At 42.1% G+C, this 26,381-nt stretch overlaps 1 protein-coding gene across 4 annotated transcripts in view; it reads left to right on the top strand.

The window, feature by feature from the left end:
- The window catches only part of LOC101747200 (protein unc-79 homolog), a 66,989-nt gene extending 45,294 nt beyond the window's left edge, over positions 1–21,695 (top strand). For all 4 annotated transcript variants that reach the window (XM_021353523.3, XM_021353525.3, XM_021353524.3 and 1 more), the window contains 15 exons: positions 1,281–1,375; positions 1,956–2,064; positions 2,604–2,689; positions 3,225–3,308; positions 3,957–4,095; positions 4,906–5,066; positions 6,501–6,628; positions 7,844–8,056; positions 8,798–9,026; positions 10,553–10,725; positions 11,728–11,909; positions 15,282–15,423; positions 15,712–15,930; positions 17,585–17,707; positions 18,585–21,695. In XM_021353523.3, coding sequence (XP_021209198.1) covers positions 1,281–1,375; positions 1,956–2,064; positions 2,604–2,689; positions 3,225–3,308; positions 3,957–4,095; positions 4,906–5,066; positions 6,501–6,628; positions 7,844–8,056; positions 8,798–9,026; positions 10,553–10,725; positions 11,728–11,909; positions 15,282–15,423; positions 15,712–15,930; positions 17,585–17,707; positions 18,585–18,752 — 2,251 coding nt within the window. In that variant the 3' untranslated portion in view covers positions 18,753–21,695. The remainder of the gene's footprint in view (positions 1–1,280; positions 1,376–1,955; positions 2,065–2,603; positions 2,690–3,224; positions 3,309–3,956; positions 4,096–4,905; positions 5,067–6,500; positions 6,629–7,843; positions 8,057–8,797; positions 9,027–10,552; positions 10,726–11,727; positions 11,910–15,281; positions 15,424–15,711; positions 15,931–17,584; positions 17,708–18,584) is intronic.
- The last annotated feature ends 4,686 nt before the right edge of the window (positions 21,696–26,381 follow it).

Genomic DNA, 26,381 nt, shown 5'->3' with positions numbered 1-26,381 from the left:
TGGAAACAGCTCACGAGGCAGGCCACGGTCAAGTTTCAGTGACACGACCTTCAGCAATGAAGAAAGCGACGAAGAAGAAAAAAGGATGACCGGTGGCCTGTAAGCCTTTCCAGTTTCACCAGGACAGGTGGGCGAGCAAAGGCTCAGCCAGGAGGGGCGGAATTTGCTAACAGCTGCCCGAGCGCCTCCAAAGGACAACAACTCAAGAGCAGCTGCTATGCGAATGAATCTACTACCGGATCGGAACCGCCGAGAAGATCCGGCGAGAAACTCAGCGGGCTGGGAGGCCCTCACTTAAACTCTCCTTACTAGTATATAAAAATAGGGAGTATGTTGGTATTAAACGCCAGCGTACAACACCACGTTAGTATAATTACTTAACTCTGAAAAACTAACAAAGTTTGTAGAGTAAAAAAGGTTTCTTAAAACCTTTCCTCAGCGTCACAGATAAAATGACATTAAACCCCACCTGTGTCATCAAAGCTTATACGCTTACACAGACAAGGCAACATTGACACTTAGGTCTAGAAAAACCTGATTTTCTCTAAATCTAATTGTTGGTCTAAAAGTTTAATTGGAATTTTGTATAATTCCAGTTAGGTATTATTCTTCAAATTGGAATGCATAACGGATTCGTGGTTGTCGGTATTTACGATGGTAACAACTAATGATCGTTTGGTGGGTAGGGCCCTAAAATAACTTTGGGCCCGCGGTCCGCTCCCAGCTTCTGGAGACCGTCACATATCCCGTGCGTCCCCTACGCGCGGACCCAGCCCACAGCCCGATTTAAAAAAATATAATAGCTAATGATAGATTGACCCTTGCCGTAACATCTTCCAACTGTCTGTCAATCTTCTATAGGACGAAATTAAAGAACTAGGAACCGATTTGGGATCTTGAAATTAAGTACCTACTTAGCTAATTAGTAATCACATTTTCTGTGAAAAATATATGGTACACACTTATTGACACTGAACGTATTAATTACAATTACTTGTAGGTGGTAGGACCTCTTGTGAGTCCGCACGGGTAGGTACCACCACTCCGCCTATTTCGGCCCTGAAGCAGTAATGCGATTCGGTTTGAAGGGTGGGGCAGCCGTTGTAACTAGACTGAGACTTTAGAACTTATATCTCAAGGTGGGTGGTGTATTTATGTTATAGATGTCTATGGGCTCCAGTAACCACGTAACACCAGGTGGGCTGTGAGTTCGTCCACCCATATAAACAATAAAAAAAAAATACTTTTCAATGTTGTTATCTCATAAATTTCGTGACCAGGTTGCTGCCGATCGGTCCTCAGCCGAACAAGGAACAATATCCGGTTTTCAACGCGCTAGTCGACAGAGTAAGGGAGGCGCTTAGCTTACCGACAGGTACTTTAATCACTTTCTTAATTATGTGATGACCTTGGACAAGTCTTTCATGGTCATCTGGCTTCTAACAAGGATTCCCTGTACTATGAGTACCAGACTCATACATATAGATATATTTATATACGTTTGAACATATACATATATGATATTGTTACGCCGGTAAGAGTAACGCCATCTATCGCCGAATAGTTGACCGAATATCTAAGGATCTAGTAGCACCTAGAACGCTCGAGAAGTACAACGCCATCTATTGTCAGATAGCGGAAACACACATCGATGGTACTCGTTTTCTGAGGAATTTCCTCGACGATTCTAAGGACGTCGTATCAACAGAGATGGCACGCAGTTAGTTAGTATCAGCAGTTTTATTTCAAGACACCATAGTCTCATAGTGTGTGAGTATTACAAATAACCTAACAACTATGTTTGTATTTAAATAAATCTATCAACTCCGTCCCTGGCAGCCTCATCATGCAGCATGTAGAATATGCAACTTGATGACTCTGCTAATACCCTCAAGCCGTTATTGGTGCTTTCTCAAGGGAGGGTATAATTATTAACTTAGTTTAATTATTCGTAGATGATTCAACAGACAAGACGGACTCTAGTAGATCTGAACCGGAGCAGATTCCTAAGCTGGTGCCGACCACAAGACCACATGAGCTCAACAAGAAAAACTCCACTGAAAGGTAAATGTTAACCTACGACCATCTTCATTTCTCGAGACTTGTCATAAAGACAGTCAAATATTGTTACGTGCTGGGGCTCGGGATAAATAAAACTTAGACCGAAGTATACATTAAAACTCTATTAAACACTTAGAACACTTAGGGAACACATTAAAATTCTCAATTCACTTCTTCCGTTTTGCTTCAGGTGATCCGTTCGCTTTTTCGCTTCGAGTAGATCCGATTACTAATTGTCTTCACATCTCTCATCCCATCTCTACAATGCTTTTATAGTTGATACAATATCCTTAGTACTATCGAGAACATTCCTGACAGGTCGAGCAGTTTCGATATGTGTTTCCGCTATTTGATAATAGATAGCGCTGTACTTCCCGAGCGTTCTCAATTTTAATAAATCTTTTGTTATTCGTTTTTGCTATTTGACTATAGATGACGCTAGTCTTACCGGCGTAACAATATGTTATCGAAATTAAAGACAATTCTCATGGATTTTTGCATAAGAATCAACTTATCTAGACATATCGTATTATTTCTAATAGAATCGGCACGTCCCCCCGTCGATTGGCCAGACAAGCCGCACAGCTTGGCTCCCCTCCCACAGCCACGACTGTAGGACAGGGGCAAGGTAATACAGTTTTTATTTTTATTTTTTAATGCTTAGATGGGTGGATGCCCTCACAGCCCGTCTGGTGTTAAGAGGTTACTGGAGCCCATAGACATCTACAACGTAAATGCGTCACCCGCCTCGAGATATAAGTCCTAAGGTCTGAAGTATAGTTACAACGGCTCCCCACCCTTCAAACCGAAACGCATTACTGCTTCACGGTTGAAACAGACGGGGTGGTGGTACCTACCCGTGCGGACTCCCAAGAGGTCCTACCACCAGTAATTACGCAAATTATAATTTTGCGGGTTTGATTTTTATTACACGATGTTATTATTCCTTCACCGTGGAAGGCAATCGTGAACATTTGTTGAGTACGTATTTCATTAGAAAAATTGGTACCCGCCTGCGGGATTCGAACACCGGTGCATCGCTCAACACGTATGCTCCGGACGTCTTATCCTTTAGGCCACGACGACTTCACAATTATTCAAGGATAGCCTAGTCGTAGTTCACAGTAAAGTCCGCGTACTGACGGTCCCCTCACATCTGACAGAAGCAGAGAGCGAGTGCGGCTCGTGGTGGGAGAGCAGCCCTCGGCGCGCCCCTCTACCGCACCAGCCGCCACTCTGCTACCGATGTAACTTTTGCCTCTACTTATACCATACACAGCACACACAAAAGGATATATGGAATATAAAGGATTTCTCCTACTCAGTTAACATTACGAGACTCATTTCGTGTCAACAATCATAGCCAGCACAACTTATGTACATAGTTATATAGGCGCCCAGCTTGAGGAAAGACTGAAGTTTCAATTACATCAGAAATATTTATGCAGATTGGATTTTACTACTTCTTACAGAATCTCTTACAGTGGCGCTTGTTGAGGAGTATTTGGTCCAATTATCGTAAAATATAATGGGAAAGTGCATGCAAATGTTAAATTAGATGAAAGACTTCAGTATCGTATAAATGAAATATAAGTCAGCGGTTAATAACAATATAAATATATAAATCTACAGTGGTTTTTACGGATGTTCCGTTATAACTACTGAACCATGCATCCGATTGACTTGAAACTTGGTATTCATGTAGAAAATACATGTACTTAATGGATAGGCAATATTTATGCGAGTGTTGGACTCCCTACATCAATTGCGGGGGCGTTAATGATGAGAATCTTTGTGGGGGTGAGAAATAATAATGTTAATTGTAAATGCCCAGCGAAGCGGACGGGTACAGCTAGTAACAATATAAGTCTGCGGTGTTGTGTGATGTCGTTAAGGTGCGGAATGCGGTACGGCAGTGGAACAGTGCAGCGATGAGGAGCTGGGCCTCTGCATCATCGTGATCGCGACCTTCGTGCACCGAGAACCTGCTGCAGCAGCGCCCATGCTTCCCGCCTTCTTACACGCCGTAGCCAGGTAACGTCTGATATATGCATCAAAAGCATTAAGGCCTTAATTTCGTGGTGACCATCAAATGGGCTGAATATCCGTTTGAATTCAGAAACAATTTAATATATGTTCCATAAAAAGCAGTTTTTTTTTTATGGCTCAGATGGGTGGACGAGCTCACAGCCCACCTGGTGTTAAGTGGTTACTGAAATCCATAGACATCTACATCGTAAATGCGCCACCCACCATGAGATATAAGTTCTAAGATCTCAGTATAGTTACAACGACTGCCCCGCCCTTCAAGCCGAAACGCATTACTGCTTCACGGCAGAAATAGGCAGGGTGGTTTTACCTACCCGCGCGGACTCACACCAGTAAACCAGTTAAAGTAATTATCTTCTTCTATATCGTTCCCTCACTACTGAGGATTGCGACCACATGTGACGTTCTTCCACTGTGTTCGATCATGGTTAGCATGGACCGCATGGTAAAGACTACCCACCAAGTGCTTCTCTTACTAGATCTGACCATCTGACTGGTGTTCTGCCCACGGCGCGCTTGCCCTCTATGGGACCCGCAATTATGAGCTTCTCTAATTTATGTCTGGGAGACAGCATGATGTGTCCGAAGAAGTTCATAACACGTTCACGGCAGATGAAAGAGAGCCTTTCTCGGATACTTAGCTGCCTTAAAATTGACTCGTTAGAGTAATTATGGCGTCTCAATATTATGTTGTGGCAAATTGTTGAATGTTAGTGATGATCTTTGTTAGAAAACGATAACGGTAATAATGATGTGGGACGTGAGATGTGAGATGTCGCATGGGGTATCTTGCAGGGCGGGACAGTTGGGCGGTTACTCGTGGCAGACGGAGTGGGGGGGATGCGGACGGCTGGCGGGCAGCGCGGTATCCGTGGCGCATCAATTCCTCCGTTGTGTGCTGCACCAGCTCGCACCAAACAACGTCTTCCTCCAGCTCTATCTACAGAGGACCCCAGGTCTGTAATAATACCAACAAATGGTGACACAGCAAACGAGGCTTTTGAAGTAACGTCACTAAATAAATCTGCATACGACAGCTACCATGAGAAGACAAATGAACTCGTTGACCTTTTGTGTCGATGAACTTTTGTTGGTGTCCATTGCGGCTTCTCAATATGTCAGACAAGATTTTTTTTATTGCTTAGATGGTTGGACGAGCTCACAGCCCACCTGGTGTTAAGTGGTTACTGGAGCCCATAGGCATCTACAACGTAAATGCGCCACCAACCTTGAGATATGAGTTCTAAGGTCTCAGTATAGTTACAACGGCTGCAAACGTCATTCTATGTCATTTGTGTCACTTCATATAATTCATAACTTTCGAACGTAACGAAACTCTCAGACACAGCCCACTGAGTTTCTCGCCGGATCTTCTCAGTGGGTCGCGTTTCCGATCCGGTGGTAGATTCTGCGAAGCACGGCTCTTGCTAGGGTTCGTGTTAGCAACGTCATCAGGTTTGAGCCCCGTGAGCTCACCTACAAAAGTTAGGGTTACGCTGAAATAGCCTCTCAAGGCTCTCAGCTTAGGTAAAAAAAAAAAAAACGTAACGAACTAACAGCCTTTTTTGTAAAATCGAGGGTATACGAAATTATATACCTTTTTTTGTAAAATCGAAAATATACGAAATTATACAGTAAAACGAATTCTCTTTTGGATATCCTCCGTTCCTGCGTCTACACAGTGATAAATAAATGGCTTCGTATAAATTTTAATACGTATCGAGGTATACAAGTAAATAGTTCTGTTAATGAATAATATTAGTGTAAATAAGGATTAATCATCTTACGCGTTGTATATTTTGAGGGGTGAAAGGATATTTGGTTTAAGCGACATTTATCTTTGTAAGTAAAGATCCGGTTTATTATCGGTATTAGTATCAACAATTCGATATTACTAATTGAGCTTCAACTAAGCTTACTTCATGCAAATAGCTGAAGAAGTTTTATTGTTAAGATATTGTTACGCGCTGGGGTTCGGGATAAATAAAATTCCACCGAATTACAAGTTAACACTGTATTCAACACTTAGAAAACTTAAAGCAGTACACTACACTTTTAAAATTCTCAATTCGCATCTTCCGCTTCGCTTCAGGTGATTACTGACTGACTGCGTGCCATCTCTGCAACGATTTTATAGCCAACACCACATCCCTAGAATTATCGAGAACATTCCACACATTTCGACCATTGTGTTTCCGCTATCTGCCAATAGATGGCGTTGTACTTCTCGGGCGTTCTAGGTGATACTAGATCCTTCGATATTCGTTCCACTATTCGGCGATAGATGGCGTTACTCTTACTGGCGTAACAATATTTTTGAAATGGCTTTCCCGTGAACTTGCAATAAGGTCGCTAAGCCAAACCTCACGATATTATGTGATCGGTAACAGAGAAGCAACGCATGGTGCTCTTCAAGAGCATAGCGCAGGCCTTCGTTGACTTCAACGAGTTGTACCCGTGCGGGCCGCTACAGCTGGTGCTTGAACATCTCAACTCCAAGAAAACTTTACCAGTTGATGTAAGTAATGAGCATGCTGTAGCTTCTTCAACCAAACACTTGTATCGACGAACCTTTAATTATCATTACCACACGATGTTGTCACTAGAGTTGTAAAATTACCTTTCTGGCTGAGGAACCCTTGCTCGCCCACCTGTCCTTGTGAAACTGGAAAGGCCTTCGGGCCACCAGTAAGCCCTCAATCATAAAAAGAGTTGTAGAAGATGTGTCAAATAACCAATAACCCCTGGTATTTGAAAACTCTTTAAAGCGAAGGGTTTCACTTAATTCTAGTTCTACCGCAAAACAAGGATAGCCCTTCATACATATGAAATGCATTAGTGATGAAAGAACTCTGCCAAAGCCGGTCCCAAGCTTGGATTAGAAAAGAGGAGGATTGAGTTGGATTTCGACCTATACACCGTAAACAGTCAACCCTGGCTGATAAAGCTTCAGCGGCCTCGAAGAACTAAATCTCTTCTAAATGCACTGCCGTAGGAGGACGTGGGACCCCATCATATGTAAGAGAAAGTCTCATGAGGCCACGATCCTCCGCATTGAGGATAATCGACGCAAGAAGGAGGAACTGAAAGAAAAGGTTTCTTGATGATATTAGAAGACGTATTTTTTTCTTGCTTAGATGGGTGGACGAGCTCCTCCTGGTGTTAAGTGGTTACTGGAGCCCATAGACATTTACAACGTAAATGCGCCACGTAAATTCTAAGGTCTTCTTATAGTTACAACGGCTGCCCTACCCTTCAAACCGAAATGCGGGATGGTGGTACCTAGCTATGCGGACTCTCAAGTGGTCCGCGAATTATAATTTTACGAGTTTGATTTTTATTACACCATGTTACTCCTTCACCGTGTAAGTCGATCGTGAACATTTGTTGAGTACGTATTTCATTAGAAAAATTGGTACCCGCCTGCGGGATCCGAACACCGGTGCATGGCTAGATACGAATGCACCGGGCGACGAATCTTTTAGGCCACGACGACTTCATAAGACCACGACGACTTCATAAGGCCACGAAGACTTCATAAGGCCACGACGCCTTCATAAGGCCACGACGTCTTCATAAGGCCACGACGACTTCATAAGGCCACGACGACTTCTTAAGGTCACGACGACTTCTTAAGGCCACGACGACTTCTTAAGGCCCAGACGCCTCCTTAAGGCCACGACGACTTAATAAGGCCACGCCGACTTCATAAGTCCACGACGACGTGTTGCAGCAAATGTGTACGCTGGCGGGCAACATGGCGATGTATCTGGAGTGCCTGGCCCCCGAGGCGCTGGGCCCGGCGGCCGCGTGCGCCGCACTGCTGCAGCAGATGGAGGTGTTGCTGCGTGGCGTGCTGCTAGTGCTGCCACAGCTGGATGATGTACTGCCTCTGCTGCGGGCCGCCACGGCCGCGCTCAGGGTGCCTAACGCTCACCAACACAAGGTTACTGCATTCACTCTGTGGCGGGTAGCCATCATACAACGCAAGATATTTGACAGATGCCTGAATCTCGCTTACGACATTTTCAAGATAAGCTTGCATATATACAAGTTCCGAACAACAACATTCGGACCGTCGGTCTACCGAGCAAATATCACCCGCTCGGTGGAAGATCTTCCCTTTGTCGTTTAAGCCTCCCAAACTGGTGACCCCGACGTGATTTGAACACGCAACCTTCTTTAAGACTCCCAAAACTCTTTACTGGTGGTAGGAGGCCACGGATGGGGGCCAGGAGCGCGGGGCGTCCTCCAACCAGGTGGACCGACGACTTAGTGCGCACGGTGGGAAGTCGTTGGATGCGGAAGGCGGAGGACCGCATTCTGTGGAAGGCCTATGTCCAGCAGTGGGCAGATAAAGGCTGATGATGATGATGATGATGATGATGATGATGGTAGGACCTTTTTACTGGTGGTAGGACCTCTTGTGAGTCCGCACGGGTAGATACCACCACCTTGCCTATTTCTGTCGTGAAGCAATAATGCGTTTCGGCTTGAAGGGTGGAGCTGCCGTTGTAACTATACTGAGACCTTCTATACCAACTAATTTTAACATTTTAATGAAAAAAAGTTTTAGTTTTGAACGAAAATGTGATGAATGTGTATGTTCAACAATCATACATCATATACGAGTATATTGGTTAAAAACAGCGGATGGGTAGTTTATCTGAAGTAATGTTGAATGCAGAGTATACTAGAGCCGATCTCGAAGATCCTGAGCTACGGCATCCAGAATTTCGTGATGAAGCTGTCCGTGATATCCGAGCTGAGCATGGTCTGCATGCGGGTGTTCAGCCGCGACCGGGACCGCCTGCTGGTCTGCCGGGTGCTGGTCTACGAGCTGGTGCAGGCGCTGCGGACCAAGACCACGGTGCCTGACGACAACCTCTTCATACTTATACAGTTTGTTCTACAAGGTAATCAATTATCTATACATATAAATAAAATTAGAGTGTCTGTTTGTAGTATTGAAATAATCGCTTATACACGCATACATACGGTACATACACCAAAATAACTTTTTTAACAATTTTTGTCTGTCTGTCTGTTCCGGCTAATCTCTGGAACGGCTGGACCGATTTTGACCAGACTTTCACTATTAGGTAGCTGATGATATAAGGAGTAACTTAGGCTACTTTTTTTAGACTAGCTTCGCCCTGCAGTTATTGTCGTACCGCGCGCAACATGGCGGACTTCGCGTATCAATAATAAAATTTAATGTTTCCGAAGCGAAGCGAAGGCGGGTCGCTAGTCTATACTAATATTATAAAGCTGAAGAGTTTGTTTGAACGCGCTAATCGCAGGAACTACTGGTCCGATTTGAAAAATTCTTTCAGTGTTAGATAGCCCATTTACCGATGAAGGCTATATACCATCATGCTAAGATCAAGAAAAGCGGAGCACCAATAAAGAATGTTTCGAAATCGGGGTTTTTTTTTTCTCTTTTGAGAGCTTCCACTGCGTGCGCTGCAAAAGCGATTAAAGTTTCGCTAAAATAATGTATGACAGAATTGTTCCCCTTTAAAAGATCTAAAAAAAGTCCGCGACAGCATATGTCTATGTGGTAAGGTTGGCTCACTATAACGTTTTTTATGCTAAACAAATATGTATGTTCTAAAATAAAGCATTAGGTATTTGTGAACTATTCCACGCGGACGAAGTCGCGGGTAAAAGTTAGCCCTTCATAAAGTGCAATTAAGGATACTTTCGTTCATTTGGTCTACAGTTAGTCTACATTGTTTTTTAATTCCCCTTTCTAGGCAGACGAGTATACGGCCCACGTGATGGTGAGTGGTTACCGTCGCCAATGGACTTCAGCAATGTCAGGGGCAGAGCCAAGCCGCTGCCTACCGCTTTTATTGATTTAACATTAAAATGCATTGAATAATTAATATTAGGAGAAACGACATTATTAACACCGTCAGATATCGTAGGGGCGAATAGGGCGATCGAACTAAGAGAAATATTGAGTACACCAATCACGTTTGTTGTCTTAGAACAATTTAGAAATCTTCTCTTGACGTTAGCAAACGAAAACGAATGACAGTTCTTAGGACGGAGGCACCGCTCTTCAAGAAGGCTGGTTGGTAAGTGTGATGGCGTCTACGCGCCTCCATCGGTATACAACGGCTGCCCCACCCTTCAAACTGAAACGGCGGAAATTGGGAGAGTGGTGGGTTCCTACCCGCACGGACTCACAAGAGGTTTTACCACCAGTAATTACACAAATTACAATTTAGCGGCTTTGATTTTTATTACACGATGTTATTCCTTCACCGTGGAAGTCAATTGTGAACGTTTGGTGAGTACGTATTTCATTAGAAATAATTGGTGCGCGCCGGCGGGATCGCTCGACACGAATGCACCGAACGTCTTATCCCTTAGGCCACGACGACTTCAAAAAACCTAATGATTAATGTATAGTCTTTCTTGCGTTGGTCAGGTCACGGCTGCAGTCTGTTGCTACCCCCGCAGTTGAGCGCGAACTGCGGCGGTGCGGCCGGGGGTGTCGGGGAGGCTCGCGACCTCGGCGGGGGGGCGGTGGAGTGCATGCGGCCACACCTACCCGACATGATCGAGCTCCTGCAGGACCCGCACCTCCTCAACAAGATCAAGGTCAATATTCTATTTCTACCGTCCATTTCTGCCGTAAAGCAGTAATGCGTTTCGGTTTAAAGGGCGGGGCAGCCGTTGTAACTATACTGAGACCTTATAACTTATATCTCAAGGTGGGTGGCGCATTTAAGTTGTAGATGTCTATGGGCTCCAGTGACCACTTAACACCAGGTGGGCTGTGAGCTCGTACACGCATCTAAGCAATAAATCAAAAAACTCTGATACAACGATGAACTTCTTTTAGTACAAGCATTATTAAGTTTTTTTTTTATGACGTTATATTAAAACAAAACAATTCAGTCCTATTGTTTTATTATTTGAAAATTCTAAAATGAAACGTCGTTCAGAATTTTTAAAGACACGAATATATAATGGAAGTAAGAAAAGCGCATCCGCTGAAGTGGTGGTGACGTCATAAGCCGATATATGCATTTTAAATTTTATTTTTTACAAAGAATCTACTTCGATGTGCTTATAGGTAGGCAGCGGCTTGGCTCTGTCCCTGGCATTGCTGAAGTCCATGGGCGACGGTAACTCACCATCATATGGGCCGTAAGATCGTCTGCCTACAAGGGCAATAAAAAAAAATTGAGGGAATTTTTTAACAGCGTCCCCACGTTTGTCGCTAGGGGCGCTGTTCCAACTCCATACAATTTTGAGTTAAATTTTAAAAAAAACTCGCACTAAGCACACAAATGATCTTCTCGGCTGGGCTGCTTTTTTTTTATTGCTTAGATGGGTAGACGAGCTCACAGCCCACCTGGTGTTAAGTGGTTACTGGAGCCCATAGACATTTACAACGTAAATGCGCCACCCACCTTGAGATATAAGTTCTAAGGTCTCAAGTATAGTTACAACGGCTGCCCCACCCTTCAAATTGAAATACATTACTGTTTCACGGCCGAAATAGGCAGGGTGGTGGTACCTACCCGTGCGGACTCACAAGAGGTCCTACCACCAGTAAACCACCTGATTGTTATCCGTCAATGTGGTCTTCCTCAGGGCTCCGTGTCGAAGTCGATCGTGAACCGGAACGTGATCTGCCTGAACGAGGATACGCTGGGCAGCATCGTGAAGGGCGGCATCGCTCAGTACGCGGCCGCCGAGCTGGCGCTGGAGCACGCGCGCCGCCAGCCGCCCCCCCCGCGACACCTCACGCCCTGGCTCTCCGCCGCCCCCCCGGGGTGCGTCCACACACCCACTCATTCCTGGCTATGTAGTTCACTGACAAAACAGGAAACTCGCGTCTCATCTTTAAATCATAAACAATATTATTACTAAAAAAATGTGTACATTATAATTTTGACTCAATTATAATATAATACTCAGTAATAATATAATAATATACTGACCACGAAATTGGTACGCTTACAGCTTATTGGAGTGCAACGCTAAATATTTCTGCTTCAATTGAAATATATTTGCGTTCTATGAGAGTATAAAGTAATGTCGAGTGCTATCAAACAAGATATATTTGTACTGAGATGCTATTGACAAGTAGGTATGTCAATAGTATCGAAAACTATTCAACATGGGCGTGCCGGATACTCTCGTGCTCATCATACGGGACTTCTTGTCGAACCGCTCTTTTCGATATCGAGTCGAGGGAACCCGCTCCTCCCCACGACCTCTCACAGCTGGAGTCCCGCAAGGCTCTGTCCTCTCACCCCTCCTATTTAGCTTATTCGTCAACGATATTCCCCGGTCGCCGCCGACCCATTTAGCTTTATTCGCCGACGACACGACTGTTTACTATTCTAGTAGAAATAAGTCCCTAATCGCGAAGAAGCTTCAGAGCGCAGCCCTAGCCCTAGGACAGTGGTTCCGAAAATGGCGCATAGACATCAACCCAGCGAAAAGTACTGCGGTGCTATTTCAGAGGGGAAGCTCCACACGGATTTCCTCCCGGATTAGGAGGAGGAATCTCACACCCCCGATTACTCTCTTTAGACAACCCATACCCTGGGCCAGGAAGGTCAAGTACCTGGGCGTTACCCTGGATGCATCGATGACATTCCGCCCGCATATAAAATCAGTCCGTGACCGTGCCGCGTTTATTCTCGGTAGACTCTACCCCATGATCTGTAAGCGGAGTAAAATGTCCCTTCGGAACAAGGTGACACTTTACAAAACTTGCATAAGGCCCGTCATGACTTACGCGAGTGTGGTGTTCGCTCACGCGGCCCGCACACACATAGACACCCTCCAATCCCTACAATCCCGCTTTTGCAGGTTAGCTGTCGGGGCTCCGTGGTTCGTGAGGAACGTTGACCTACACGACGACCTGGGCCTCGAATCAATTCGGAAATACATGAAGTCAGCGTCGGAACGATACTTCGATAAGGCTATGCGTCATGATAATCGCCTTATCGTTGCCGCCGCTGACTACTCCCCGAATCCTGATCATGCAGGAGCCAGTCACCGTTGACGCCCTAGACACGTCCTTACGGATCCATCAGATCCAATAACCTTTGCATTAGATGCCTTCAGCTCTAATACTAGGGGCAGGCTTAGGGACCCCGGTAACCGTACTCGTCGAACTCGACAAAGAGATCGACGTGCAACCTAACCCATGCATCAGCCCGCTGAGTTTCTCGCCGGATCTTCTCAGCGGGTCGCGATTCCGACCCGGTAGTAGATTCATTCGCGAAACAATTGCTCTTGAGTTGTTAGGTCTCCTTCGGAGGCGCTCGGGCAGTTGTTAGCATCCTCTGAAATGATTGCGCCTGCTATTTGTCCGAGCAAACAATAGTTCATCACCGACATTTTTTTTTATCAGGAGTCTGATTTTTATGAGGAATCTGATTTCATAATATGTCCAAATAACCATTAAACTATAAAAAAAAGGTTAAACAAAAAGGTTTTGTGTACTTAATGTACGCTTGTAACTAGGTTACTTTTTCTACGTACGCACAATAACTGCTTATTGTCTCAAATACAACTTAGATAAGCCATTGTGCTTACTGCCGTGCATGTAAGCGAGCCGCTTCGATACTAGTATGTTTCTTTTTATATGTTATGTACATCTAGGAAATTCTGATACAGAGTGAGGAAAACACAAGCCTTTCATACTCGGGTATCGACAGGATCGGTCCTGTAGATCAAATGGTAAACAGTCGACGTCGCCCTAAACACGTCATTACGGATCTTCCCGATCCATTAACGGTGCTTTTAGGTACCTTAAGCACCGGTCCCATCGTCGCCGAACCCGTCGCTTGCGACAATTAACCCATAGACACAGCCCACTGAGTTTCTAGTCGGGTCTTCTCAGTGGGTCGCGTTTCTGATCTGGTGGTAGATTCTGCGAAGCACTGCTCTTGCTAGAGCCAGTGTTAGCAGCACTCCCGGTTTGAGCCACGTGAGCTCACCTACACGTTAGGGTGAAGCTGAAATAGCCTCTCAAGGCTATCAGCTTAGCTAGGAAAAAAAAACCAAGCGTTTGTTTAGTTACATGTATTAGATTACAATCAAAATGGCACTTAACAGCATGATGGGATAATGATAAAAAAAATATTATATTTTAGCTACTTTTAAATTTTGCTTTAACTATATTTAGAAAACACATCTATATTTAGATTAGCAATCAAACTGCCATTTACCAAGGCTTTCAAGAGTAGCTATAATTCATCGAAATTATTACCTACTTAAATAATGTTTAAAAAATGATGATAATGTTTAAAAAATGACAATGACCGCAGGTAGCATTAAATTTTGAGTTTTAATAATACATAAGGATCATAAAATCTACAACGAATTTGAGTAAAGTTGATGAAAACCTTAGAAATACTAAATAATCATATATTTTAAGGAGTTATTATTTGTGTTTATGAAGTAAGTGATGTTTACAATTATATATAAAATTCTCGTGTGACGGTGTTTGTTGCAAAACTCATCCGAAATGGTTCAACCGATTCTCGTGAAAGCTTGTGTGCATATCGGGTAGATCTGAGAATCGTTCAAAATTTATTTTTCATACCCGTAAATGTTTAGGACGGTTCATTAAAAATTTTTTTTTTCTAGAAACGAATTCTTCTATGTGGCAAAACAACGTTAGCCGAGTCAGCTAGTATTTTATAATAACGTTACGCCGGTAAGAGTAGCACCATCTATCGTCGAATAGTCGAACGAATATCGAAGGATCTAGTAGCATCTAGAACGCTCGAGAAGTACAACGCCATCTATTGTCAGATAGCAGAAACTACTACTAGAGATGTGTGGAATATTCTCCATAATTCTAGGGATGAAGTATCGGTTATAAAAGTGTTGTAGAGATGGCACACAGTCAGTAATCGGAAATACTCGAAGCGAAACAGCGAACAGATCACCTGAAGCGAAGCTGAACAAGCGAATTGAGAGTTTTAAAGTATTTGTTGACTGTTTTAAAGTGTTTGTGAAGTGCTTCAGTGTTCTAAGTGTTGAATACAGTGATAACTGGTAATTCGGTAGAATTTTATTCATCCCGGACGCCAGCGCGTAGGAATAATTAAAAATTCTAAACCTAAAATTGTACCTAGTGAATAATTGTATTCAGACAAATCTAATTGTATCACGTTCAGTTCCCGCGACGTGTGCGAGTGTGTGTCCCGGGTGAGGCTGGTGTCGTGGCTGCTCGCCGGCGCGCTAAGCAACAGTCGGTCGCAGCCACTGCAGGTCACCATACCGTGCGACGCCACCTGCCATCTCACTGACCACATCCAGGTAACCATTACTGGCGGTAGGACCTCTTGTGAGGTACCACCACTCCGCCTATTTCTGCCGTGAAGTAGTAATGTGTTTCGGCTTGAAGGGTGGGGTAGCCGTTGTAACTGTACTGAGACCTTAGAACTTATATCTCAAGGTGGGTGGCGTATTTGCGTTGTACCTAAATGTCTTTGGGCTGCAATAACCACTAAACACCAGGTGGGTTTGAAAAACTGTCCTGGTGAAACTGGAAAGGCCTCCAGGCCACCAGTATCCTTCAATCCTTAAAAAAACCTTCCGGTGCAGACTATTCTGTCCTGGTACGCGGAGTCGTCCCGCGTAGAGCCGCGTGAGTCCCGTGCGGAGTCTCGCGGCGGGCCCCGGTTGAGCGCGCTGTGTCAGGCGCTGTGTCTGTGCCAGCTGTGGACGCTCTATCTGGAGCAGCTGGGAGCTGCCGATGCGCTGCTCGACTTCTGGTGTAAACTTCTGCCGGCATTGTTGCACCTCGCTCATTCCTCGAAGCTGGTCAGTACCACTGATACCCTTCCTAATACTGTTTTTTTTTTCATGTAATAACTACATTTTCTCTTTACTTTTGTTATTGATATCTTCTATCTATTTATATATATATAAATGAATTGCTGTTCGTTAGTCTCGCTAAAACTCGAGAACGGCTGGACCGATTTGGCTAATTTTGATTTTGAATAATTCTTTGTGGAAGTCCAGAGAAAGTTTACAAGGTAAATAAATATGAAATTGCCCGGAATTAAATAAAAATAACAATTTTGTTTTTCCTTTCATGTGTCCCCCGTCGGACGGATTCGTTTTGTTTGTTTTAAGTTTGTATTTTTTATTTATTGGTTGAGGCAATACGAAGTCTGCCGGGTCAACTAGTTTCAAATAAAAATTCAAGAAACCATTTAATGACATAAAACTTCCTAAACAAAGAGACGTAATTGGTTTGTAAAGCAGACGAGAAAATCGAACTATGTACTTCTATACTAATATTATAAAGAGGAAAGATTTGTTTGTTTGTTTGTTTCGAATAGGCTCCGAAACTACTGGACCGATTTGAAAAATTCTTTTTCCATTAGAAGCCGACATTGACCCTGATGAACATAGGCTACTTTTTTAATTTTTTTTTTATTTTTTTTTTTTGGTTTCATGTGTGTTTTAATGTTTCCGAAGCGAAGCGAGGGCGGGTCGCTAGTATTTTATATTTGACTAGAGTTACGAAAAAAAAAGTATGAAATCATACATCATCATATCGCACATACGGTGCGATAACGTCACTTAGGCAAATTATGTGATTTTTCAGGAGAAATGATGGAAAATTCAACATCTTATTATATATAGTTCTTATATATTTCTGCTAGACTAAAGAAATAAAAACGATAACATTTAAACAAAAAATTTAAACTTCAGTAAAATCAGTAAAAGCAAACATCTCACTGATAACTATTAAAAAATATATTTTCTCATACTCAGTTCAGTTTTAACAAAAAATGCATAGTTAATTTATAGCACCGTATGTATAAACTTAATTAAAACTAATTTACCGATTTAACGATTCAATTTCGCTTTTATTATTTTTAGTAGACTTTATGATAAACGTAAATAATTCAGCAGGTCGGAAAAAGTAAAATGGAAAATGATAAACGTGTCATTAAAACGTAAAAGTGATTTTATATTTAAAATTTAAAATAGTCATTTATTATACTTCTTCTCAGTCGTACACTCCTGGCGAGTGGTCGTGGTTACGTATGTCTTAATGTTTGGTTGCGGCTTTTGAGAGACTTCTCCATCTTTCTCTATTTGTGGCGGTACGCGTGCATTCAGTAAGGGAACACTTCGTAGATAACTTAACCAAGTCTGTCCACCTTGTGGATGATCGGCCGCGAGAGCGTCGACCGTTGACCGTCTACTCTTCCTTGAACCACTAAACGTTCCAATGACCTTTCATTACGAATGATATGTCCAAACATATTAAGGATTCGCAATTGCACAATCGACGAAAGCCTTTGTTTGATTTGGAGCTCTTTGATGATGGATACATTAGTGCGGTGAGCAGTCCATTTTGCCCTCAGCAAGCGTCTCCAGCACCACATCTCAAGGGCATTTATTATTGGCTACCGTAAAATTGCCGAAATTAGCGAAATAGACGAAGTGTATGTTACAGTTGGCAGAAGCGGTGAATCTACATTTCCTGGGGCTTCTCGAATCTCTATTAGAATGTAATTCGACGGTCCTCACCAAGCTGCTGCCGCTGTGGACTCCTGTGCTTCACTCGCCGCTCTTCAATGTAAGTTAAATATTCTTTTTTTTATGATTGAAGGATTATTGGTGGCCCTAAGGCCTTTCCAGTTTCACCAGGACAGGTGGACGAGCAAAGGCTCAGCCAGGAGGGGTGGGAACTCAAGAGCAGCTGCTTCGCGAATGAATCTACTGCCGGATCGGAATCGCGACCCGCTGAGAAGATTCGGCGAGAAACTCAGCGAGCTGATGCATGGGTTAGGTTGCACGTCTTTGTCGAGTTCGACGAGTACGGTTACCAGAGTCCCTAAGCCTGCTCCAATTGTTAGAGCTGAAGGCGTTTAATGCAAAGGTTATTGGATCTGATGGATCCGTAAGGACGTGTCTAGGGTGTCGACGGTGACTGGCTCCTGCGTGATCAGGATTCGGGGAGTAGTCAGCGGCGGCAACGATAAGGCGGTTATCGTGTTAAGTCTTCTAAACATGCAACAAATCTATCAATACGAAACAGGTAGTACTAATAAATGAGGCCGTCAGCGTAAAAGTGGTCCAACCCGCAATTCACATTCGTGCTTATGTATTGCGATTTATTTAAAACATAATAAATTTTGATGCAAAATCGGGCTTTTTTTATTGCTAAGTTCGGTGGACGAGCTCACCGCCCACCTGGTGTTAAGTGGTTACTGGAGCCCATAGACATCTACAACGTAAATGCCGCCACCCATTTTGAGATATAAGTTCTAAGATCTCAAGTATAGTTACAACGGCTGCCCCACCTTTCAAACCGAAACGCTTTACTTCTTCACGGCCGAAATAGGCGGGGCGGTGGTACCTACCCGTGCGGACTCACAAGAGGTCCTACCACTAGTAATAGAATGCTAGGTCTTGCGTGTATCCATTGTAATAAGTTTGTACTGTGACGTCAGATGTCCCGGCACGTGGCTCAGCGCGTGGAGGCGTGCCGCGAGTCTGTGGGCGCGGGGGGAGCGCGGGGACTGGGGGGAGGGGACGCTCGACAACAACGCAGCCTCCATCGACTCCTGGCTAAAATGGCACAACTAGAACTGCAACCGCATTCCTTTTATTTCATTTAAATAAATAATCATTACGTTAAACTTCATTAGTATGTTAAACATAATACATAATGACGCTTGAAAGGCAAACGTGACTAAGCGACAATGCGTGAACTTTACAGTAGATTAATTTAAAGTTGAAACACCTGAAAAAAAAAACTATTTTAACGAATCTAGCTGTAGGATTGAAATTAGTTTAATAGAACTAGAAATATATTTTTTTTGCGCATCGAATATGGTTATTGCCTATCATTTATGTATAAAGCAGTTATTGTCGCTTAGTCACGTTTGCCTTTCAGGCGTCGACATGTAATTCTAGCATTATACTGGGTGTTAGGAGACCGCTTCTGAAAACGAATTTTCAGTAGTAGTACTAACTAACTAACTAACTGGGACGGAAAAAATCGATCCAGCATCGATAGCATTATTTACTCTCCATCATGTTAGTACAGCTGAATGAAACGATAATTTTATAAAAAATACATTCCATCCGGCTATGGAATGAGCTCCCCTCCACGGTGTTTCCCGAGCGCTATGACATGTCCTTCTTCAAACGAGGCTTGTGGAGAGTATTAAGCGGTAGGCAGCGGCTTGGCTCTGCCCCTGGCATTGCTGAAGTCCATGGGCGACGGTAACCACTCACCATCAGGTGGGCCGTATGCTCGTCTGTCTACAAGGGCAATAAAAAAAAAAAAAAAAAAAAAAAAATACTAGACTTAAAAATAAAACCAGCAATGAAACACAAAGTCAAGAACAGCTAATCCTCGGATCAACGAACGCCCGGGCGGGGCGTTTTTTTACACGCACATCGACGCGGCGCCGCGCTGGTACCGCGCTCTCCAAAATTTACAATTTTGTGGGTACAAAATTTTCGTTTTACGAAATCGGTCTTCTAACACTTAGTATAGTGCTACTAATAGAAACTATTCCCAAAACAAAGACAGCGTTGGTCATTAAGAAAATTCACATACGAAAAACATATTTTACGAGTGCGTTTTTTTATTGCAAGCAATGTATTGTATTTAAAGGTCAACAGACGCGCGAGTTCTATAGTCTTATAGAAGCAGGGACTGATTCTGTTAGCTGTTTTTGAGTTACATTACTGATTCATGGAATATGAAGTAACTAGTGCGATTTGTCTTGGTTTACGTTACAGAACTTTGGTTTGGAGAATGCCTTTATAGCACCTTGTCGGTAGGTCTATCTACATCATTTTAAATATCAGTTTTTTTTATTTCTGTTTGAACACTACTATAGTTAATATTGATTTTTTTTAAATAGAATAAAATGTGCAACTGTTTTTAATCTTATAATTCTTGTAAATTAAGATTAAAAAAATGTATAATACAATTTTTATTGTCGCCATTACCTTACGGTTTGATTGGTATTAAACTTTTACGTTTTCATCGCCACGAAGATATTTTCTCTACACATACGAGCATGCCTAGATATATACAGACGCACAATAAACAATCCTTTTGTTTTGACAATTTAGACACCATAAGTTTGTTTGTTAAGACGATGTCTTTTACTGGTTAGACGTCGTCGTGGCCTAAAGGATAAGACGTCCGGTGCATTCGTATCGAGCGATGCACCGGTGTTCGAATCCCGCAGGCGGGTACCAATTTTTCTAATGAAATACGTACTCAACAAATGTTCACGATTGACTTCCACGGTGAAGGAATAACATCGTGTAATAAAAACCAAACCCGCAAAATTATAATTTGCGTAATCACTGGTGGTAGGACCTCTTGTGAGTCCGCACGGGTAGGTACCACTACCCCGCCTATTTCCGCCGTGAAGCAGTAATGCGTTTCGGTTCGAAGGGTGGCGGTAGCCGTTGTAGCTATACTGAGACCTTAGAACTTATATCTCGAGGTGGGTGGCGCTTTTACGTTGTAGATGTCTATGGGCTCCAGTAACCACTTAACAACAGGTGGGCTGTGAGCTCGTCCATACATCTAAGCAATAAAAAATAAAAAGACGAACGAGCTACCGGCTCACTTGGTGTGTACCTTGAAATGTGAGTTCTAAGTCTCAGTTTTTACAGTACAACAGCTGTCCCACTCTTCAAATCGAAACGCATTGCTGCTTCACGGCAGATTTAGGCAGAGTGGTGGTACCTACCCGCGCGGACTCACAAGAAGCCTTGCCACCACTATGCTATTTATAACTTCGTGTTTACGTTATATTTTCTTCGGTTTTCACGAACCGTAGACATAACCAAAAGTACTTTTATGGATTAGTCTTCTTTTTTAATAGCTTTTGTGATCATGGTCAGTTGCCTGTGACCACTGAAACTACAAGAGTGTTAAATTATGTGTTTAATTTATTTATTTGTTGCTGATAACTCTGTTTCTATAAACTGACGAAGCGTGTTGCGGATAATAATATGTACTTTTAGGTTATTAAACTACCTTGCATTTTGATTTATATAAATAAAATAAAGATTTTTTTTGTAAATAAAATAAAAAAAATATTTATTTAGTTACATTCTTGATAGTAAGTACATAAACTAATTATTTCTAGAGTTCCGATACTACGAGCAATCGTGTAAGCATTTACAAAACAATTCATTTTCATTAGAGCTTGTAATTATTGATCACGTAGTTTCTAGTCATGGATATCAGACTATATGGTTCTAATGCCGACACAACAATAGTACGGTATTTTTTCTGTTTACGCGACTGGTAGATATGTGTACCTACAACAATAGTTTTATGTCAATGTGAGATTACATTTTAACGTGTAAGAATAGTTAAACCATAATTATTTTTTAATTTGAAAATTGGAAACACATTAGTAAGAGATACGACATGTTTTGTTGACACAGCTTGTGTAAAAAGGGCCACAACAGTAGTGTAATTAATAGCAGATATAGTCGTAGTTACTGTAAATGTATGAAGCCAAATAATTGTGCCAAACATTGCTAGATTGTGACGTAATAAACGAATTGTCAATGTATTTCTAAATGTTTTATTGTCATGTAAAGGTCGCATGTGCAACGTGTTAGATATCATCGCAATGGTAAATATTCTTTCTCAAATGTTAAAAGGATATATTAAACGATTTTGAAATCCAATAGGTCGTAAATATTAATGGGCGCAGTCTCTCTTTCATTGTGTTGCTATGTATATGTTTTCTTTTGTTTCTGTGGATGGGCAGACAAGCTGACGAACCACCTGGGCCCGGTGAGTTTCTCGCCGGATCTTCTCAGTGGGTCGCGTTTACGATCCGGTGGTAGATTCTGCGAAGTACTGCTCTTGCTAGGGCCAGTGTTAGCAACACCTCCGGTTTGACATCATAGGCTATCAGCATAGGTAGGAAAAAAAAATTACACTTGGTCTTAAGTAGAACCTCTAGACCTTACGATCCGTCCAAAAACATAAGGTTGGGGTCTTAAAGTTATTAAAAAATGGTGTCCCATCCCCAGAAACGCCAAAAACATGCCGATGGTGGTATTTACGTGTATGCAAATTTATTTTTATGGTGGACGTCTATGAACACTTGTTAGTATGTATTTTCGTAGGAAAATTGATACGTACTGAATGTAAGTTTCAGAAAATTCTTTATTATAATTTGACAAATATCCATCGCTATCAGACTGTATAATTTTGTTTTTGTTTCTAAGAGAGTAGCACCAGGTTTTTAACTTAGCTACTTCTGAATGTATTTATTAATAACTAGCTGACCCGGCAGACTTCGTAGTGCCTCAATCAATAAATAAAAGACCTAAACTTTTATATAAAATAAACATAAAACAAACAAAAGGAATCCGTCCGACAAGGGACACATCGAAGGAAAAACAAAGTTGTTATTTTTATTTAATTCCGAGCATTTTCATATTTATCTACCTTTTAAACCTTCTCTGGACTTCCACAAATAATTCAAGACTAAAATTAACCACATCGGTTCAGCCGTTCTCGAGTTTTAGCGAGACTAACGAACAGCAATTCATTTTTGTATATAGAGATTTACATCAATATTCCACTTTTAGTAACGATTGTTGTTAAGTAAAAAAGTTAAGTTAAAAACGCATATTTTCGCCAATAGACTCATGACACAAAAAATGTACTCATATAATGGGAGCGATGGATTGATGTTAAAAAAATTGAGTATTCCCTTAACTCATTCAGCGACCCTCATATGTCACTGAACCCACCAATACCAACAGCATCATAAGGATGTTAGATATGACCGCTTTTACACCAAAAGAATAATTAGAGTAAAATAATTTTTAACATTGTATATCGAGATTTGAAAGGTTCTTTGTTTTTTGTGATAACTTTGCAAGTCTACAGGAGAGCTTTTTTAAGTATAAATTTTTTGAAAAAATATTATAACACAAAACTTCTTCGGCTATTTCAATGGGGTAAACTTAATTGAAGTTCAATTAAAAACATCGAATTGCCGATACCGATACTAATACTTACTGGTGGTAGGACATCTTGTGAGTCCGCACGGGTTGGTACCACCACCCTGCCTATTTCTGCCGTGAAGCAGTAATGCATTTCATTTTAAATGGTGGGGCAGCCGTTGTAACTATACTAAGACCTTAGAACTTATAAGGTGGGTGGCGCATTTACGTTGTAGATGTCTATGGGCTCCAATAACCAATTAACACCAGTTGGCCTGTGAGCTCGTCCACCCGTTTAAGCAATAAAAATAAAAAATCCGTTGGTTTTAACCAATATATATGACTCAAAGATGTGTGATTACCTTATGACCTGTGACCTGTGAGCTTAGAAATTACAGTCAAACCTGGATAAGCGAGAGTTCAAGGGAGCACAATCTCATTCTCGCTTATAGAGGTTTCTCACTAACCCGAGTTTCTCGCTAATGCTCCCTCTGAATTACATTTCGCGATTTTCCGGAATCAAACGCATTCACTATTTTAAGTTTATCACTTAATGACAGTACTTTAATTTTCCGTTTTGACATGCTGCAGAACAGAACTTTCCTTCGCAATTGATTAACGATAAACTGAGTAAGTCTGACAAACAGGACGGTACAGAGGCACACGTGTCCATTCGAAAAGAATGCGATAAAATAACAACGTTATTAAAATTTAGTTCCACGAAATAGAATAGGTTCAATATTGAGAGAAAACAATTCAAAAACAATGGAAGGAATTTCCACAAAAGTTAAGAATGAGTCATAAAATAGCAGATGTTAAATTTGTAATTTGTTTTGTCATTTGTTCCTCCTAAATAATATAAATAAATAAAGCTCGACTGTCGCTTATAGAGGTATAGATAAGTAGCAGTCTCACTTACGGAGGTCCATGAGGGAAAAACGACTCTCACTTACAGATGTTTCTGTTTCTCGCTAATAGAGGTTTTGGGAGCTTAAAATGACGGGTCTTGGCTATTACTCTCACTTATAGAGTTTTCTCACTTATCCAGTTCTCACTTACCCAGGTTTGACTGTATATATCTGAACACCGGTACCGGCTCAGCGGTAGGCAGCAGCTTGGCTCTGCCCCTGGCATTGCTGAAATCCATGGGCGACGGTAGCCACTCACCATCAGGCGGGCCATGTGCTCGTCTGCCTACAAGGGCAATAAAAAAAAAACCAGGTGGGCTGTGAGCTCGTCCACCCATCTAAGCAATAAAGAAAACCGCCCCTTTACAAAGATATATGTAGCGTATTAGGCGAAATGCCGCTTAAACCAAATAACCTTTGGTTTGATCTGATTACGGGACGTCAGTTGATCCATCAATGAAAGTCAAACCTACTTTCTGTCCGTACGTCTGTGTATTGAATGAAGTAACCGAAAAACAATTACAAAAGCTTTAATTACTGCCCACCCACGCAACTGTCCTATTGATGGGGGAACGGTAACCTTTTGACCTGCAAGCTGCTTGTTTCAATTTGAAAACAATTATTACAAACAGTATTGTGCCTACGTAATTTTGAAAGTGCCCGCGGACATCAAGAACAACAACGCGAGCTATCAGTTACAGTATGTAACTATAGGTACATGTTTACCAGACAATTCACATACAATAATTGAAGACATGAGCGGATGAAGGCGTTAAGTGCCATTTTTAAGATTTTTGAGTTTTTACATTGAATGAAGGTGTTATGTGCCTATAAGCCATATTAGACCTTAAAACTCCCGGGTTAAAGGCCATTTTTAGAAAGTAACAAAAGTTTGTTGCCCCATTTCTCAAAATTAACAAATTGTATCATAATATCCTCTTCATCCACTCATGTCTTCAATTATAACTAGTGCTTTATTATGTCTAATGTTTGAAGCCACATAAATGCGTGTCTGATAATGCAAATTGAGAGGGTCCGTAGGCGTTACGATCGTCCACAATCTATACTATTATATAAATCTACAGTGGTTTTTACGGATGTTCCGTTATAACTACTGAACCGTGCATCCGATTGACTTTAAACTTGGCATCAATGTAGAAAATTAATGTACTTAATGGATAGGCTAATATTTATATGAGTGTAGCACTTCCTACACCAGTTGCGAGGGCGTTAATGATGAGAATCTTTGTAGGGGTGAGAAATAACAATGTTAATTTTAAAGGGAAGTTTATTCAGTTAAGAATATATTGAAAATGATATAGAATTTCTAAAAAATTTTTATTGTTTAGTTGTGTGGACGAGCTCACGGGCCACCTGGTGTTAAGTGGTTACCGAAGCCCATAGACACGTACAAGGTAAATGCTGCCACAAATCTTGAGATATGAGTTCTAATGTCTCCGTTTTCAAAGTACAACGGCTGCCCCTCTCTTCGAACCTAAACGCATTACTGCTTCACGGCCGAAATAGGCGGGGTGGTGGTACCTACCAGTGCGCACTCAAGAAGTCCTACCACCAAATAATCGTTGGTAACAAATTTTTTTCCTACCTATTCTATTAACCTCGAGGGGTTATTCTAGATTTACCAAACTAGTAGGTGAGCTCGCGGAGCCCAAACCTGACGTTTTTGCTAACATGAACCCTAGCAAGAGCCGTGCTTAGCAGAATCTACCACCGGATCGGAAATGCGACCCACTGAGAAGGACGAGAAACTGAATGGGCTGTGTCTATGGGTTAATTTACACGGCGAGCCCTTCGTCGCATTTCGGTTTGACGAGAACGATGACCGGTGCTTGGGGTACCTAAAAGCACCGTTAGTGGATGGGGAGGATCGGAAATATAATATAATCCGTGTAAGGTAACCTAAGGGGCTACTCCAACTAAGTACGGGCTAGTAGGTGAGCTCATTCGCTCAACTTGGGAGGTCTTGCTAGCCCTAGCAAGAGCACTGCTTCTCTGTATTACCACCGGATCGGAATTGCGACTCACTGAAAACAACGGGCGAGAAAGTCAGTGAGTTGTACCTATTTGGCACGTTTTGACCGCTTCTGTTATGATATCAGTCTCCTACAGTTAAATTTGGCTCCTCTATTGAATACATTAAAGCTATAAATCAATCTACAAATATGTAGATTACGGCGTGAGAAACGCAATTCTGTTCGTACTCCTGTCATCGAGAACAAAACTCTAATAAAATGTATACCACAACTTTATGAAACGATTCTATAATAACTCTGTAACACTTAAATGTGAAGATATAAGGTCTACTTTTGTGTGTTCTGTTGAGATGTTGACTTCAGAAACGCTTTGGTGGCTTGGCAGAAAAGC

This window comes from Bombyx mori, chromosome 7 (assembly GCF_030269925.1).
Source record: "Bombyx mori chromosome 7, ASM3026992v2".
Lineage (NCBI taxonomy): Eukaryota > Metazoa > Arthropoda > Insecta > Lepidoptera > Bombycidae > Bombyx > Bombyx mori.
This window is presented reverse-complemented; position numbering and strand designations above follow the sequence as displayed.